This window comes from Aquarana catesbeiana, linkage group LG10, assembly GCF_042186555.1.
Source record: "Aquarana catesbeiana isolate 2022-GZ linkage group LG10, ASM4218655v1, whole genome shotgun sequence".
NCBI classification, from domain to species: Eukaryota; Metazoa; Chordata; class Amphibia; order Anura; family Ranidae; genus Aquarana; species Aquarana catesbeiana.
Window position 1 is genome coordinate 55,569,114 of NC_133333.1, and position 12,821 is coordinate 55,581,934.

General features: G+C 45.0%; 1 protein-coding gene across 4 annotated transcripts in view; it reads left to right on the forward strand.

Moving 5' to 3' along the window:
- The first annotated feature begins 1,765 nt into the window (after positions 1-1,765).
- Positions 1,766-12,821, forward strand: part of FUZ (fuzzy planar cell polarity protein) — a 114,913-nt gene continuing 103,857 nt past the window's right edge. The window contains exons 1-2 of one of the 4 annotated variants that reach the window (XM_073602213.1): positions 1,766-1,985; positions 6,763-6,884. In XM_073602213.1, the coding sequence (XP_073458314.1) occupies positions 1,902-1,985; positions 6,763-6,884 (206 nt within the window). In that variant the 5' untranslated portion in view covers positions 1,766-1,901. Of the gene's footprint in view, positions 1,986-6,762; positions 6,885-8,183; positions 8,231-12,821 lie in introns of those variants that run through there. The other 3 variants (XM_073602212.1, XM_073602214.1, XM_073602216.1) reach the window with 3 other exon arrangements.

Consider the following 12,821-nt stretch of genomic DNA (forward strand, 5'->3'; position numbering starts at 1 on the left):
AGACCACCGCCTGTGGAAGGGAATTCCACATCCTTGCCGCTCTTACAGTAAAGAACCCTCTACGTAGTTTAAGGTTAAACCTCTTTTCTTCTAATTGTAATGAGTGGCCACGAGTCTTATTAAACTCTCTTCTGCGAAAAAGTTTTATCCCTATTGTGGGGTCACCAGTACAGTATTTGTAAATTGAAATCATATCCCCTCTCAAGCGTCTCTTCTCCAGAGAGAATAAGTTCAGTGCTCGCAACCTTTCCTCATAACTAAGATCCTCCAAACCCTTTATTAGCTTTGTTGCCCTTCTTTGTACTCGCTCCATTTCCAGTACGTCCCTCCTGAGGACTGGTGCCCAGAACTGGACAGCATACTCCAGGTGCGGTCGGACCAGAGTCTTGTAGAGCGGGAGAATTATCGTTTTATCTCTGCAGTTGATCCCCCTTTTAATGCATGCCAATATTCTGTTTGCTTTATTAGCAGCAGCTTGGCATTGCATGCCATTGCTGAGCCTATCATCCACTAGGACCCCCAAGTCCTTTTCCATCCTAGATTCCCCCAGAGGTTCTCCCCCCAGTGTATAGATTGCATTCATATTTTTGCCACCCAAATGCATTATTTTACATTTTTCTACATTGAACCTCATTTGCCATGTAGTCGCCCACCCCATTAATTTGTTCAGGTCTTTTTGCAAGATTTCCACATCCTGCGGAGAAGTTATTGCCCTGCTTAACTTAGTATCGTCTGCAAATACAGAGATGGAACTGTTTATCCCATCCTCCAGGTCGTTTATGAACAAATTAAATAGGATTGGTCCCAGCACAGACCCCTGGGGGACCCCACTACCCACCCCTGATCATTCTGAGTACTCCCCATTTATCACCACCCTCTGAACACGCCCTTGTAGCCAGTTTTCAATCCATGTACTCACCCTATGGTCCATGCCAACGCACCTTATTTTGTACAGTAAACGTTTATGGGGAACTGTGTCAAATGCTTTTGCAAAATCCAGATACACTACGTCTACGGGCCTTCCTTTATCTAGATGGCAACTCACCTCCTCATAGAAGGTTAATAGATTGGTTTGGCAAGAACGATTCTTCATGAATCCATGCTGATTACTGCTAATGATATCATTCTTATAATGTAGAGGAATACATATCGGCCTAAACTGAGAAAAAATATTGCTTTTTAAAAAAAATAAAATGGGATATTTATTATAGCAAAAAGTACAAAATATTGTGTTTTTTTTTTTTCAAAATTGTCGTTCTTTTTTTGTTTATAGCGCAAAAAATAAAAACCGCAGAGGTGATCAAATACCACCAAAAGAAAGCTCTATTTGTGGGAAATAAAGGATATCAATTTTGTTTGGGTACAACGTCTCCACGACCGTGCAATTGTCAGTTAAAGCGACACAGTGCCGAATCGCAAAAAATGCTCTGGTCTTTAAGCAGCCAATTCTTCCGGGGCTGAAGTGGTTAATGATGGAATTCTTAGAATGATCGTCACCGACAGCTCAGTGTGAAGTCCTGTCATCACTATTCACTGTATTTACTATGACTAGGACCTCTGTCAGTCCTCCCATCCCCCTCCTTCCGCGCCGCAGTCCTCATACTGCAATCCTCTCTAGCACAAAGCCAGCCTGCTATATATACAGCACTGCGCTACTGGCGCCTACCACTTCACCTCTGCCGGGGGGGAACCAGCTCATCTGCGCCCTCGTGTGGACGCTCGCTGTAGGTTCCTCCCACCGTCGGCTGGCAACACCACGTTCACGCCCCCCCTTTGTTGCCAAGCAACGGCTTCGTGCAGCGCTGGCGTCTTTTCCCGGCGTGCACCGGGCGCAAGATGGCGGATGGTTGCTGTGTGATGAAGATAATGAGGAGGAGAGGTGAAGAGGAGATGTGAGAGGGATGGAGGAGTCGTCTGTCTTCCTTCTGTGCCTGACGGCCAACAGCGGGGTGCCCCTGTATTGTCGCAGCAAGAGCAGCAAACAGGTAATCCCACAGAGTGCTGGAGGGACTACAAATCCCAGCATGCTTTGGGGTTTCAAATGACAGCATGACCTGGTATCCTCTGCAGGGGATCTTTTGCAGGACAGCCAGAGAGGCTTAATAAACGAGCATGACCTGGGAGCCTCCGCAGGGGGGGGACCACAAATCCCAGCATGACCTGGGAGCCTCCGCATGGGGGGCCACAAATCCCAGCATGACCTGGGAGCCTCCGCATGGGGGGCCACAAATCCCGGCATGCCCTAGGAGCCTCCACATGGGGGGCCACAAATCCCGGCATGCCCTGGGAGCCTCCACATGGGGGGCCACAAATCCCGGCATGCCCTGGGAGCCTCCACATGGGGGGCCACAAATCCCGGCATGCCCTGGGAGCCTCCACATGGGGGGCCACAAATCCCGGCATGCCCTGGGAGCCTCCGCATGGGGGGCCACAAACCCCAGCATGACCCGGGAGCCTCCGCATGGGGGGCCACAAATCCCAGTATGACCCGAGAGCCTCCGCAGGGGGGACCACAAATCCCAGCATGACCCGGGAGCCTCCACAGGGGGGGACCACAAATCCCAGCATGACCTGGGAGCCTCCACAGGGGGGACCACAAATCCCAGCATGACCTGGGAGCCTCCGCATGGGGGGGCCACAAATCCCAGTATGACCTGAGAGCCTCCGCAGGGGGGACCACAAATCCCAGCATGCCCTGGGAGCCTCCGCAGGGGGGACCACAAATCCCAGCATGCCCTGGGAGCCTCTGCAGGGGGGACCACAAATGCCAGCATGCCCTGGGAGCCTAAGCAAAAGGGACCTCAAATCCCAGCATGATCTGGAACACTCTGCAAGGGATGCCTAAATCTCAGCATGCCCAAGGAGAGTCCACAGGGGAGGTTTCAAATCTCAGCATGTCCAGAGAGCTTCCACAGGGGAGACCTCAAAGTCCAGGAGCCTCAAGTCCTAGCATGCCCAAGGATCCTCTGCTGATGGAGGCCTCCAATCTCAGCATGTCCCTGGATTTTTGATGAATGGCTGCGATCAGTGGCTGACATGCTGTGCTTTTATTCAGTAGAGTCTGCTGGACAGTTCTGCTATGCAGTCATGGCTACTGATGTGACCAGGAGCTTTTAGCAGGAAGGTGAATGAAGCTGACAAGACATCCTGACCTGGCCAGCTGGTAGGGGCTCTGTGCTGCTGTATGCCATACATCAGTGGCAGCAAAAGGATAAAAGCAGGGTAGGGCTGCAACTAACGATTATTTTCATAATCGATTAGTTGGCCGATTATTTTTTCGATTAATCAGATAAAATCATTTAAAAAAATAAATATGCTATTCCTCCCAGGAAATCGTTGACAACGATTTTCATTATCAATTATTATCGATTTTATTGGTTAATCGTTTCAGCCCTAAAGCAGGGCTTGACAAATTTGAATGAAAATTGTGCGGTCGTGCAGCACTGTACCCTTTTTATCAGTTTTTTTTTCTCACAAATAGAGCTCTCTTTTAGTGGTATTTAATTACCACTGGGTTTTTTATTTTTTGCTAAATTCATGAAAAAAGAATATTTGAAAGAAAACCCTTTTCTTTATTTCTGTTATAAAATTTAGCAAAAAAGTAATTTTTCTGCACTGACGGACCCTGATAGCTTGCTGCACTGGCTCCAGACTGTCCAACGGGGTATCGGGCTCCCGGGCTGCTCAGACCCAACTCGGAGCTACAGCCGGAGCCCGTCTGGGGGGAGCTGAAGCACCTGGGGGGTCCACTGTGAGGGGGTGTCCTGCTCGGTGTTGTTGCTGAGCCCGTTCAGCGCTGGCAGTTCCTGCTCCGAGGTGAGGCTTAGAGTCTCCCCGGACAGCTTGGCCTGGGCCTGCACCCAATGATCCTGCAGAGGCCTAGAGCGGGAGGCTCGAGACTGCACAGGGGGCACTTTTTGCCTGGGGTTCAGCTTCACTCCTCCCTTGACTCACACTTCCTACTTCCCTACAGCTCCGCATATCCCCTAACCTGCTCTTCACAGTCCTGTCCCTGTCCTTCTTTAACCTGCCCTCATAGCGCCGCCCTCATGCACACAAGGGGCACAATGACACCTGCCTGCTGGCCGCCCGCCCTGGACGTCTGTTCAGTGACTCCCGCTGCGCCTGGCTGACCCCCCCCCCCCACGATACGGCACTGGGGCTGATAATTGCCCAGGCGCCAGGGCGCAATTTCTGGTCGCCATGGCGACCTGACGCCTGGGATTTGTTGAGCCCTGGGTTAAAGGGTAAGTTCCTCCTTTCAGGAAAAATTAAAAAGGTGGACTAACTCCAGATATCCTGACCACTCCTCCAAGCTCCATTGCACTTAGCAGCCTCAATGCCCCGTGCTGTCAATGTAGTGGTCTGTACACCTAAATACGCAGTCCCGGAGTCAGTATCCATCATACTGCTCGCAATGACAAGTGCTCATAAAACCGGCCATAAACTGTTCAAATCTCGGCTGGTTCAGCAGGGATCGATCAACTTGGGTACAAACAGCCTGTTGGATTTTACATGCGATTATTGCTAGCTGCTATTATCGCCACTAGCAGTAATCGTTGTGTTCTCCCGGCAGAGAAGGCTCCCCCCGCTGGTAGAACACAATGGCTCCATGGGAGGGATTTCCCCATCAACACCATTAGTAGTTGCAGAAAAGAAAATCGCTCCATCTATGGCCGGCTTTAGTCAGTACAGCCACACAGACCAAAGAGAAGAATTTTTCTGGTGGGACACCTTACTGGAAGAAGAATCCTCAGATGCGCTTCTCATTGGTGAGCACAGACACATGGCTGTGCTGACCTATGAGCACTTGCCATTGCAAACATTCTAAGGATACTCACTCCAGGGCTGTGTAGCATGGTGTATGGACTGCTACAACGGCTGCACGGTGCATCACAGTTTCTATGGGCAACAAGGTTCGGATGTTCACCTTTTATATTGCTCGTGAAATGGTGAATTTACTGAAGTCTATCTAATTCTGCTAGTCCATCTAACCCTCCCCTCACCCCAGACTGACTTAGTGCAGACATGTTAATACAGAAGATGTGTTGCTAGCCAGAGCGCCAGGTGAAAACAGAGGGGAAAAAGCCTAAAAAAAATAAATAAAACGAATGCAGCCATCACATCTAATGATCGATAAACTGCAATATATAAAATGTTTGTTTTTGAGTTTAATACCACTCAAATTGTAATTGTGCAAGATGTGATTGGCTTAGGTGAAGTGATGGGCAGACGGTGTTATGGTCTCTACCTCAGCCAATCACAGAAAACTTTGTATTCATTGATAAAAATATAAGGATGTTCTTGAATGTTTGGGATGTTGCATTACCGACTTTCTTTCTGGGTGCAGCAGGGAAGTGTGTAGGAAAAGACAGAAAGACAGCACAGCTTAGTGTTTGCAGCACAATCTACCATAATGTATAACAGTCTCCACAGAGGCCGGACCGTTCTGTAACCAAGCTGGCCATATAAAACTCTTCAAAGTGACAGGAAACTTAAAGTTCTGGTTTAAAGCCCATTTCCAAGCAAAATTAAAGTGGAGCTATGCTTACCAGTTAATCAGCTGCCTGTTCTCCCAGAGTGTGCGGACCGGCCGATGTCCTCTTCAGCGCAGTGGGTTACAGGTACCAATCCACAGCAATTTTAATTGGATGGCCCGAGGTGACACCACTCCAGCACATGCGTGGGAGTTCAGTCAGCATGGTATTGCCAAAATTTTACACTGAGCTGCGCATGCATGGACAGGCAGGCAAGTGAACTTCAATGCAGAAGAGACACGGTATTTCTTTTCTTTATTAAAAATCCTGCCTGTCCACAATTGTTTTTTATTAAATCCTCCACTTTAAAAGGCATTTAAAGCGATATCAAACTCAAAACCAAAAAATGTATTATATTGCAGCTTACCAATCATTAGATGTGGTGGCTGCATTAGTTTTCTTTCCTTTTGGCTCTCCCCCCTGTTTTTACCTGGTGATCTGGCCAGTAACACACCTCCTGTATTAGAGTGCCCCCACTCTGGAAGAATGAGAACAGGAGGCACAGCGACAGCAGAATTGTCAGTCTGGGAAGAGGGTAGTGTTATGCCGTGTACACATGACCGGACTTTCCGGCAGAAAAGGTCCGACGGAATCATTCTGTCGGACATTCCGATCGTGTGTGGGCTTCATCTGACTTTTTATTTCTAAAATTCTGACGGACCTAGAAATAGAACATGTTTCAAATCTTTCTGACGGACTCCGTTCCTATCGGGAAAACCGTTCGTCTGTATGCTAGTCCGACGGACCAAAAACGACGCAAGGGCAGCTATTGGCTACTGGCTATGAACTTCCTTTTTCTAGTCCCGTCGTACGTCATCGCGTTCTAAACGAACCTACTTTGGTGTGATCGTGTGTAGGTAAGTCCGTTTCAGCGGAACTCCGCCGACAAGACCATCGGAGTGTATTCTGACGGAGAGTCTGGTCGTGTGTACGTGGCATTAGATGTACTAGTAAATTTAGACACAGTAACAAATTGAAGCCAAACTCCAGCTCACACTTTATAGTCAGTTACAGCAGTTTTTTCAATCTGGGATAAAGGTTTTATATGAATAAATAAAAGCTGATCATTTTAATCACCCCTGCCAATGTTAAGCTGTTTGTCTCGTCCATGTAAACTGATACATTCTGCTAGAGAGCTTGTGCTGTGAAAAACTTTAGCTGATGGAAGCCTGGCGAATAGCTTTAAATGGACTCCCACTTTCATGCTGATATCTTTGTTTTCCAGCTGACTTTCTCAGTGATTGGATCACTCAATGGCGTGCACATGTTTGCAAATAACCAAGATGTGTTGCTAACTTCTACACGTACAGAGAACAGCAGAGTGCTGTGGAGAACCTTCCATGACAGGTGAGTGGCAGGCAACAGTGACATTGCTTGTAATGTCCAATTAAGAAAAAAAACATTCAAGAGGCACTGGGACTTTGATGTGAGTTCATACAAAGTAGTGAGAGGCAAAAACATTTGGAGTGCTCACTGGCTCAGGTTAGGCTCACAACAGACAGAACTACCCTAATGTGGGTACCCAGAAAAAAAAACATCCAGACCAAAGGATAAAATAGTCCACGTTCATCAATCATTTGTACTAAAAAAGCAGCCAACATGCTTTCTAAGGAACTTCCCCTTTATCAGGACTTCAGTTAAAATGCTTGAATTGACTCAAAATAGAACTTTCCTGTGTAAATCTGTGCAGGGAAGCTGATTGATGGATCAGGAGAGTTACTGGCAAGATCATGATTGTTTATGCAGATACTACTGGTCTGAACCCTCCTGATCCAGAAATTGGCTTACCTGCACATATTCACATAGGAAATCTCTATTGTGAGGTCCTTTCGAGGTTCTTATTATAACTGAGGCCAATATGAAGGGGGAGTTTCTTAGACCCTCAAAATGCATTGGCTGTTTTTTTTAGTAATAACTAATAAATGAATTTGGACTCTTTTTATTACTTGTAAAGTGTGTATTGGTTATTCTTCTCTTGTGATAATACATCTTAAAGTGGAACGCCAGTGGCCTGATGTTTGCACAGCTACCTCCAGGTGCATGACTTGAAAGAATGTATTGGGGAAAATAGTCTAAAGTGGAACTAAAGTCTCCATCTCAAAAACTTTGAGCAGGCAGGCTCTTTATTGCAGAATAGACATTCACTGGGGTTGATTTACTAAACCTGGAAAGTACAAAATCAGGTGTAGCTATGCATAGTAACCAATCTGCTTCTAACTTCAGCTTGTTCCATGAAACCTTGCCAAAAAAACTGGAAGCTGATTGGTTCCTTTGGGGTTGATTTACTAAAACTGGAGAGTTCAAAATCTGGTGCAGCTCTGCAAAGGAACCAATCGGCTTCCAGTTTTTTTTTTTTTTTTCAAGTCTTTTTTGAACAAGCTGAAGTTAGAAGCTGATTGGCTACCATGCACAGCTGCACCAGATTTTGCACTTTTCAGTTTTAGTAAATAAACAGCAATGTCTTTTCTGCAATAAAAAACCTGCCTTCCTGCTCACAGTTTATGTACACTGAGCTGCGCAAGTCAGTTTACAATCTGGGACAGATCCTGTGTATCAAGATGACTAAACTCTTACACGTGTGCAGGAGTGAAGTCATCCTATGCCGGCCAATAAAGACGCCACCTTCGGCCTGACACCCAGAAAAAGGTGGGTAGAAGATGCTGGCGGGGGATGTTGGACCATTGGAGGAAAAGGTAGGTATTGCTGACTGTAGTTCTGCTTTCCAGGTATGGATATTTTTAAAATTACACTGGTTCAACTTGGACAAATGTAACTATGCATATATCATATCTGTCTGATCCCTGTGGAAGCTCTAAATCACTGTAATAATCACTGCTACTCCAGTGATCTCAACTAGCTTCCAAGTCCCGTGGTGAGTGGCTGCCCTGCTACATTGTGAACACACAAAAATACTTGTTCATAGGGGCGTCATTCAGAGAACATGACTAATTTTTTCAATGGATGCAAAGCGTTCTTTGATTGGACAAGGTGCTCTGGTGACATCAGAATCTTCACCACACCAATCAGAGAACACTTTGCATTCCTTGAGAAAATGAGAAGTGTTCTTTGAATGGTGCCACGTGACTGACCCCTTGTGTTCAAGAAACAGTAGGGCAGCCACTCAGCATGGGACCCGATGGCTAGTGGAGATCATTGTAGTAGCAGTGCCAGTGATTTCCAGCTTCCAGGGGGACTGGCCCGGCATGGTAAATCTAACAATATCCATAATTCAAATTCATCTTTAAAATAATACTAAAGCCTTCATTTTCTTTCTTTTTTATATTAATTTATTTTTTTTTTTGCAATCTTTACTGCTGAGATTAAGCTTTGCTAGTCCCCTTTTGTGTTGACCCCGCTTTCCTGTTTAAGGGTGGTTCCTTACCCTTGCAGGGTCCTGTAGAGTCATCTTTTCCTGCATGCTTCCATGATTAGACTACAGGGCAACTTGCAGACGGTGCTTGTGCTGTTGTGCACAGGAAGCTTGAGAGGACGTGTTGTCACTCCTCTGCTTCTACTCCAATTGACTGAGAATTGACGTCAGCTTCCAAGGCACTGTTGGAGAGATGCTGTCAATTGCTGGGTTTGGAGGAGCAGCAGCATGTCTTGTATATGCAGTCTGGTCTGCCTGTGCAGATCATGGGGCTTCAGCGCCCTTATTTAAATTAACTAGCAAGGCCTAACCAAACAGTAAGGAAGAATTAGAAAAATTGAATAAAACAAATGTCACTGTAAAAAAAAATAAACTTGCACTACTTCAAATGTGGACAGTGTGAGTAGGGCAGATGAGGGTGTCAGTAGGGCAGAGTGACACTGTCAGTAGAGCAGTTTACTATGGTTCAATTATGAATGAATACAGTGATTGATTGATACTGATAACTCACTGTGTTCATTCAGAAAAGGAAGGGGCCAGTAAATCGCATACAGTATTTACTGTCCCCTTCCCCTGCTCTCCATCCTCAAACATCCCCCAGCCCAGCTGGTGGGAGAGGAGAGACGGGGAGCACATGGGGTGCCACGCAACCGAAAAAGGAAAAATGGGGACAAGAGGGATGAGAGGGGCAGCATTTACTGGTACCGATCCTTCTGCAGTCGCTGAATGTCCTTTCTTGTATTAAGAGAGGTATGGACTCCAGAGAGATATCATTTTGTCCCTGTACAAATCATTAGTAAGACCTCATCTGGAATATGCAGTTCAGTTTTGGGCACCAGTTCTCAAAAAAGATATCGGGGAAGAGGAGAAGGTGCTGAGAAGGGCAACCAAACTAATAAGATGCATGGAGAAGCTCAGCTATGAGGAAAGATTAGAGGAACTGAATCTATTCCTTCTTGAGAAGAGGAGTTTAAGGAGGAATATGATCAACATGTACAAATACATAAGTGGTACATATAGTGAACTTGGTGTTGAGTTATTCACTTTACGGTCAACACTGAGGACAAGGGGGCACTCTTTACGTCTAGAGGAAAAAAGATTTATCTCCAAATATGGAGGAAAGGTTTCTTTGCAGTAAGAGCTGTGAAAATGGGAAATAGACTCCCTCAAGAGGTGGTTCTGGCAAGCTCAGTAGATTACTTTAAAAAAGGCTTGGATGCTTTCCTAAATGTACATAATAATATAGGTAAAGTTGATCCAGGGAAAATCCGATTGCAAAACAGAAAAAACGACTCCTGCGCACTGGTGGATCACCACATAGCTAATACGTCAACACAGGCCTTGCTGCCCTCAAGGATGGGGAATCCTAGTAGACACCAAAAGAAAAGAGAAACAGGGGCACACCAGCCTTGTGCATTATCTTCTAAAACAGATAACGGTATAGCTCTGATGAAGAGGGGACGTTCCCTTCGAAACACGTTAGCGAATTGTGATGCCTGTGCGTTCCTCCACGATCTCTGGAAGGTTTTGCTCATCCTAAGTCGCATGCTGTTTGTCAATGCACTTTCATGTTGTGCCTCCTCTACCAATTGCTTGTGAGTTGTTTCTTTTTACTATTTGTATTCAATAAATGTTTTAGAAGATAATGCACAAGGCTGGTGCACCCCTGTTTCTCTTTTCTTTTGGTGAAGATCCGATTGCTTCTCGGGGGATCAGGAAGGCATTTTTTTCCCTTGCTGTAGCAAATTGGATCATGCTTTGCTGGGGTTTTTCGCCTTCCTCTGGATCAACTGTGGGTATAGGATTGTGTATATGAGATTGTATTTTTTTTTTTTTTTTTTGGTTGAACTAAATGGACTTGTGTCTTCTTCAACCTCACCTACTATGAGAGGCAGCTTTCAGCAGCTACAGGATAAAAATGAGATTGGTTACAGTAAATACCGCCCCTCCTATCCGTGGTCTACTCATCATCTACCCACGATTGATAGGTTGCCAACCCCTGATCTATAGCAAGTGTATTTTTCAACTTTGATCAAAGCTGCACAGTTTGCTTTTCTCTACAAGTGCCCCTTACCTGCATAGGCATTTTTTTTTTTTTTTTTGTGAAGGTGGACTAACCCAATAATAATATACTCCAAACTGTTATGTGACTATTGATTTGTACCATTTTATTGGTCAAATGTTGCAGACCTCTTCATTATTCTCTGTATTCTCGCTTAAAATAAAAAGGAAAAAAAATGACACTGGTGCTCTGGCACTGAGAACCACATAAAAATAAGGGAGAACTCAGATGATTCATTACCCACATGAGGACAATTTGTACTATATAAACTTTCCTGGATGAATACACTTCACAAAGTGTATTTTGGATGAGTGCCTATTTTGAGCTATTTTTGTAGTGTTTACCTTTTTAATATAATTATTCGTACAATGTTCATGGTTTTTTTTTTTTTTTTTTATACTTGCTCTTCCACTTTGTTAGTGCAATAACAGTAGAGATTTGTATATCGGCTGCTGAGGTCAAATATACAAACATTATATTGGCTCTAACAGCTTAAAGTAATTTTAAACCTTTTACACTTTATTTTTTATTTTTTTATTTTTTTCTTTAATAAGAAACATGACACCTACAGTACCTGCTCTGTGTAATGGTTTTGCACTTAGCAGCCCAAATCCTCCTCTTCCAGGGTCCCTCGCCTATGCTCTTGGCTCCCCCCCCCCCAGCAAGCTGCTGCCTAGGGGGGATACTTGTGCAGGCTCGCTCTCGAGCTCCACTGCCCGTGTTCATAGACACAGACAGCAGAGCTTTTCCCTACCCCAAGCTCCCTTATCATAGAATTTGATTGACAGCAGCAAGAGACACTGGCTTGCAATGTTTATATGCTTGGGATTATAAGAGCTATTAACCACCGCCTGCCGACTGACGGTGGTGGGAAGGCTCTCCTGTTCTGGGACGACATCATATGATGTTGCCCCAGTCTCACAGCGATCGGCGGCGCACTGTGTCCATGGTACATGGCGCAACCCAGATCCCGGTAAAGACCCGATGACGAGGTTCTTTACTCATGTGATCAGCTGTGTCCAATCACAGCAGATCACATGTAAACTAGGAAATGAGGGTTATCGGCTCTCCTCACACTGACAGCGTGTGAGGAGAGGAGAGCCAATCAGCAGTATTTCCTCACAGGGGAGACTTGTACAGATAATCAGGGAATTGATCATCAGTGCAGCCCCAACAGTGAAGCCAATCTGTGCTTATCAGTGCCTCCTATCATTTGCCATCAGTACAGCCTATCTGTGCCCATTAGTGCAGCCTCATCAGCGCACTTTGGTGAAGAAGAAAAATTACTTATTTACAACATTTTCTAAAAGAATTTTTTTTTTTTTTTTCAAAATTCTCGGCCTTTTTCCATTTATTTAGCAAAAAATAAAAAACTCAGTAGTGATTAAATGCCACCAGCTCTATTTGTATGAAAAACATCATATAAATTTCATTTGGGTACAGCATTGCATGATTGTGCAATTGTCATTTAAAGTGTGACAGCTCTGAAAGTTGAAAATTGGCTTGGGCAGGAAGGGGGTAAAAGTGCCCAGTATAGAAGTTGTTTAAAATAAGTCACAAAGGAATTGCAGTATCAGAAGGCGCAGTACAACCGCTGTGTAGCACTGCAAAGCAAGAAGCAGAAACGACACACGTCTAATGAGCAAATATGGCTGGTACGTATGTATCTGTAAAGGGGAAAAAAATGTGTATGTGTGTGTGTGTGTATATATATATATATATATATATATATTTACTATTATTTACATCAAGCTATATTTTAAAAAAAAATTGAGATGGTCATACATTCCCTATTAAGCCTCTAAAAAACTTTATAGGAGACCCTGCTATGCCCTTCAATGCATGGTCTGTT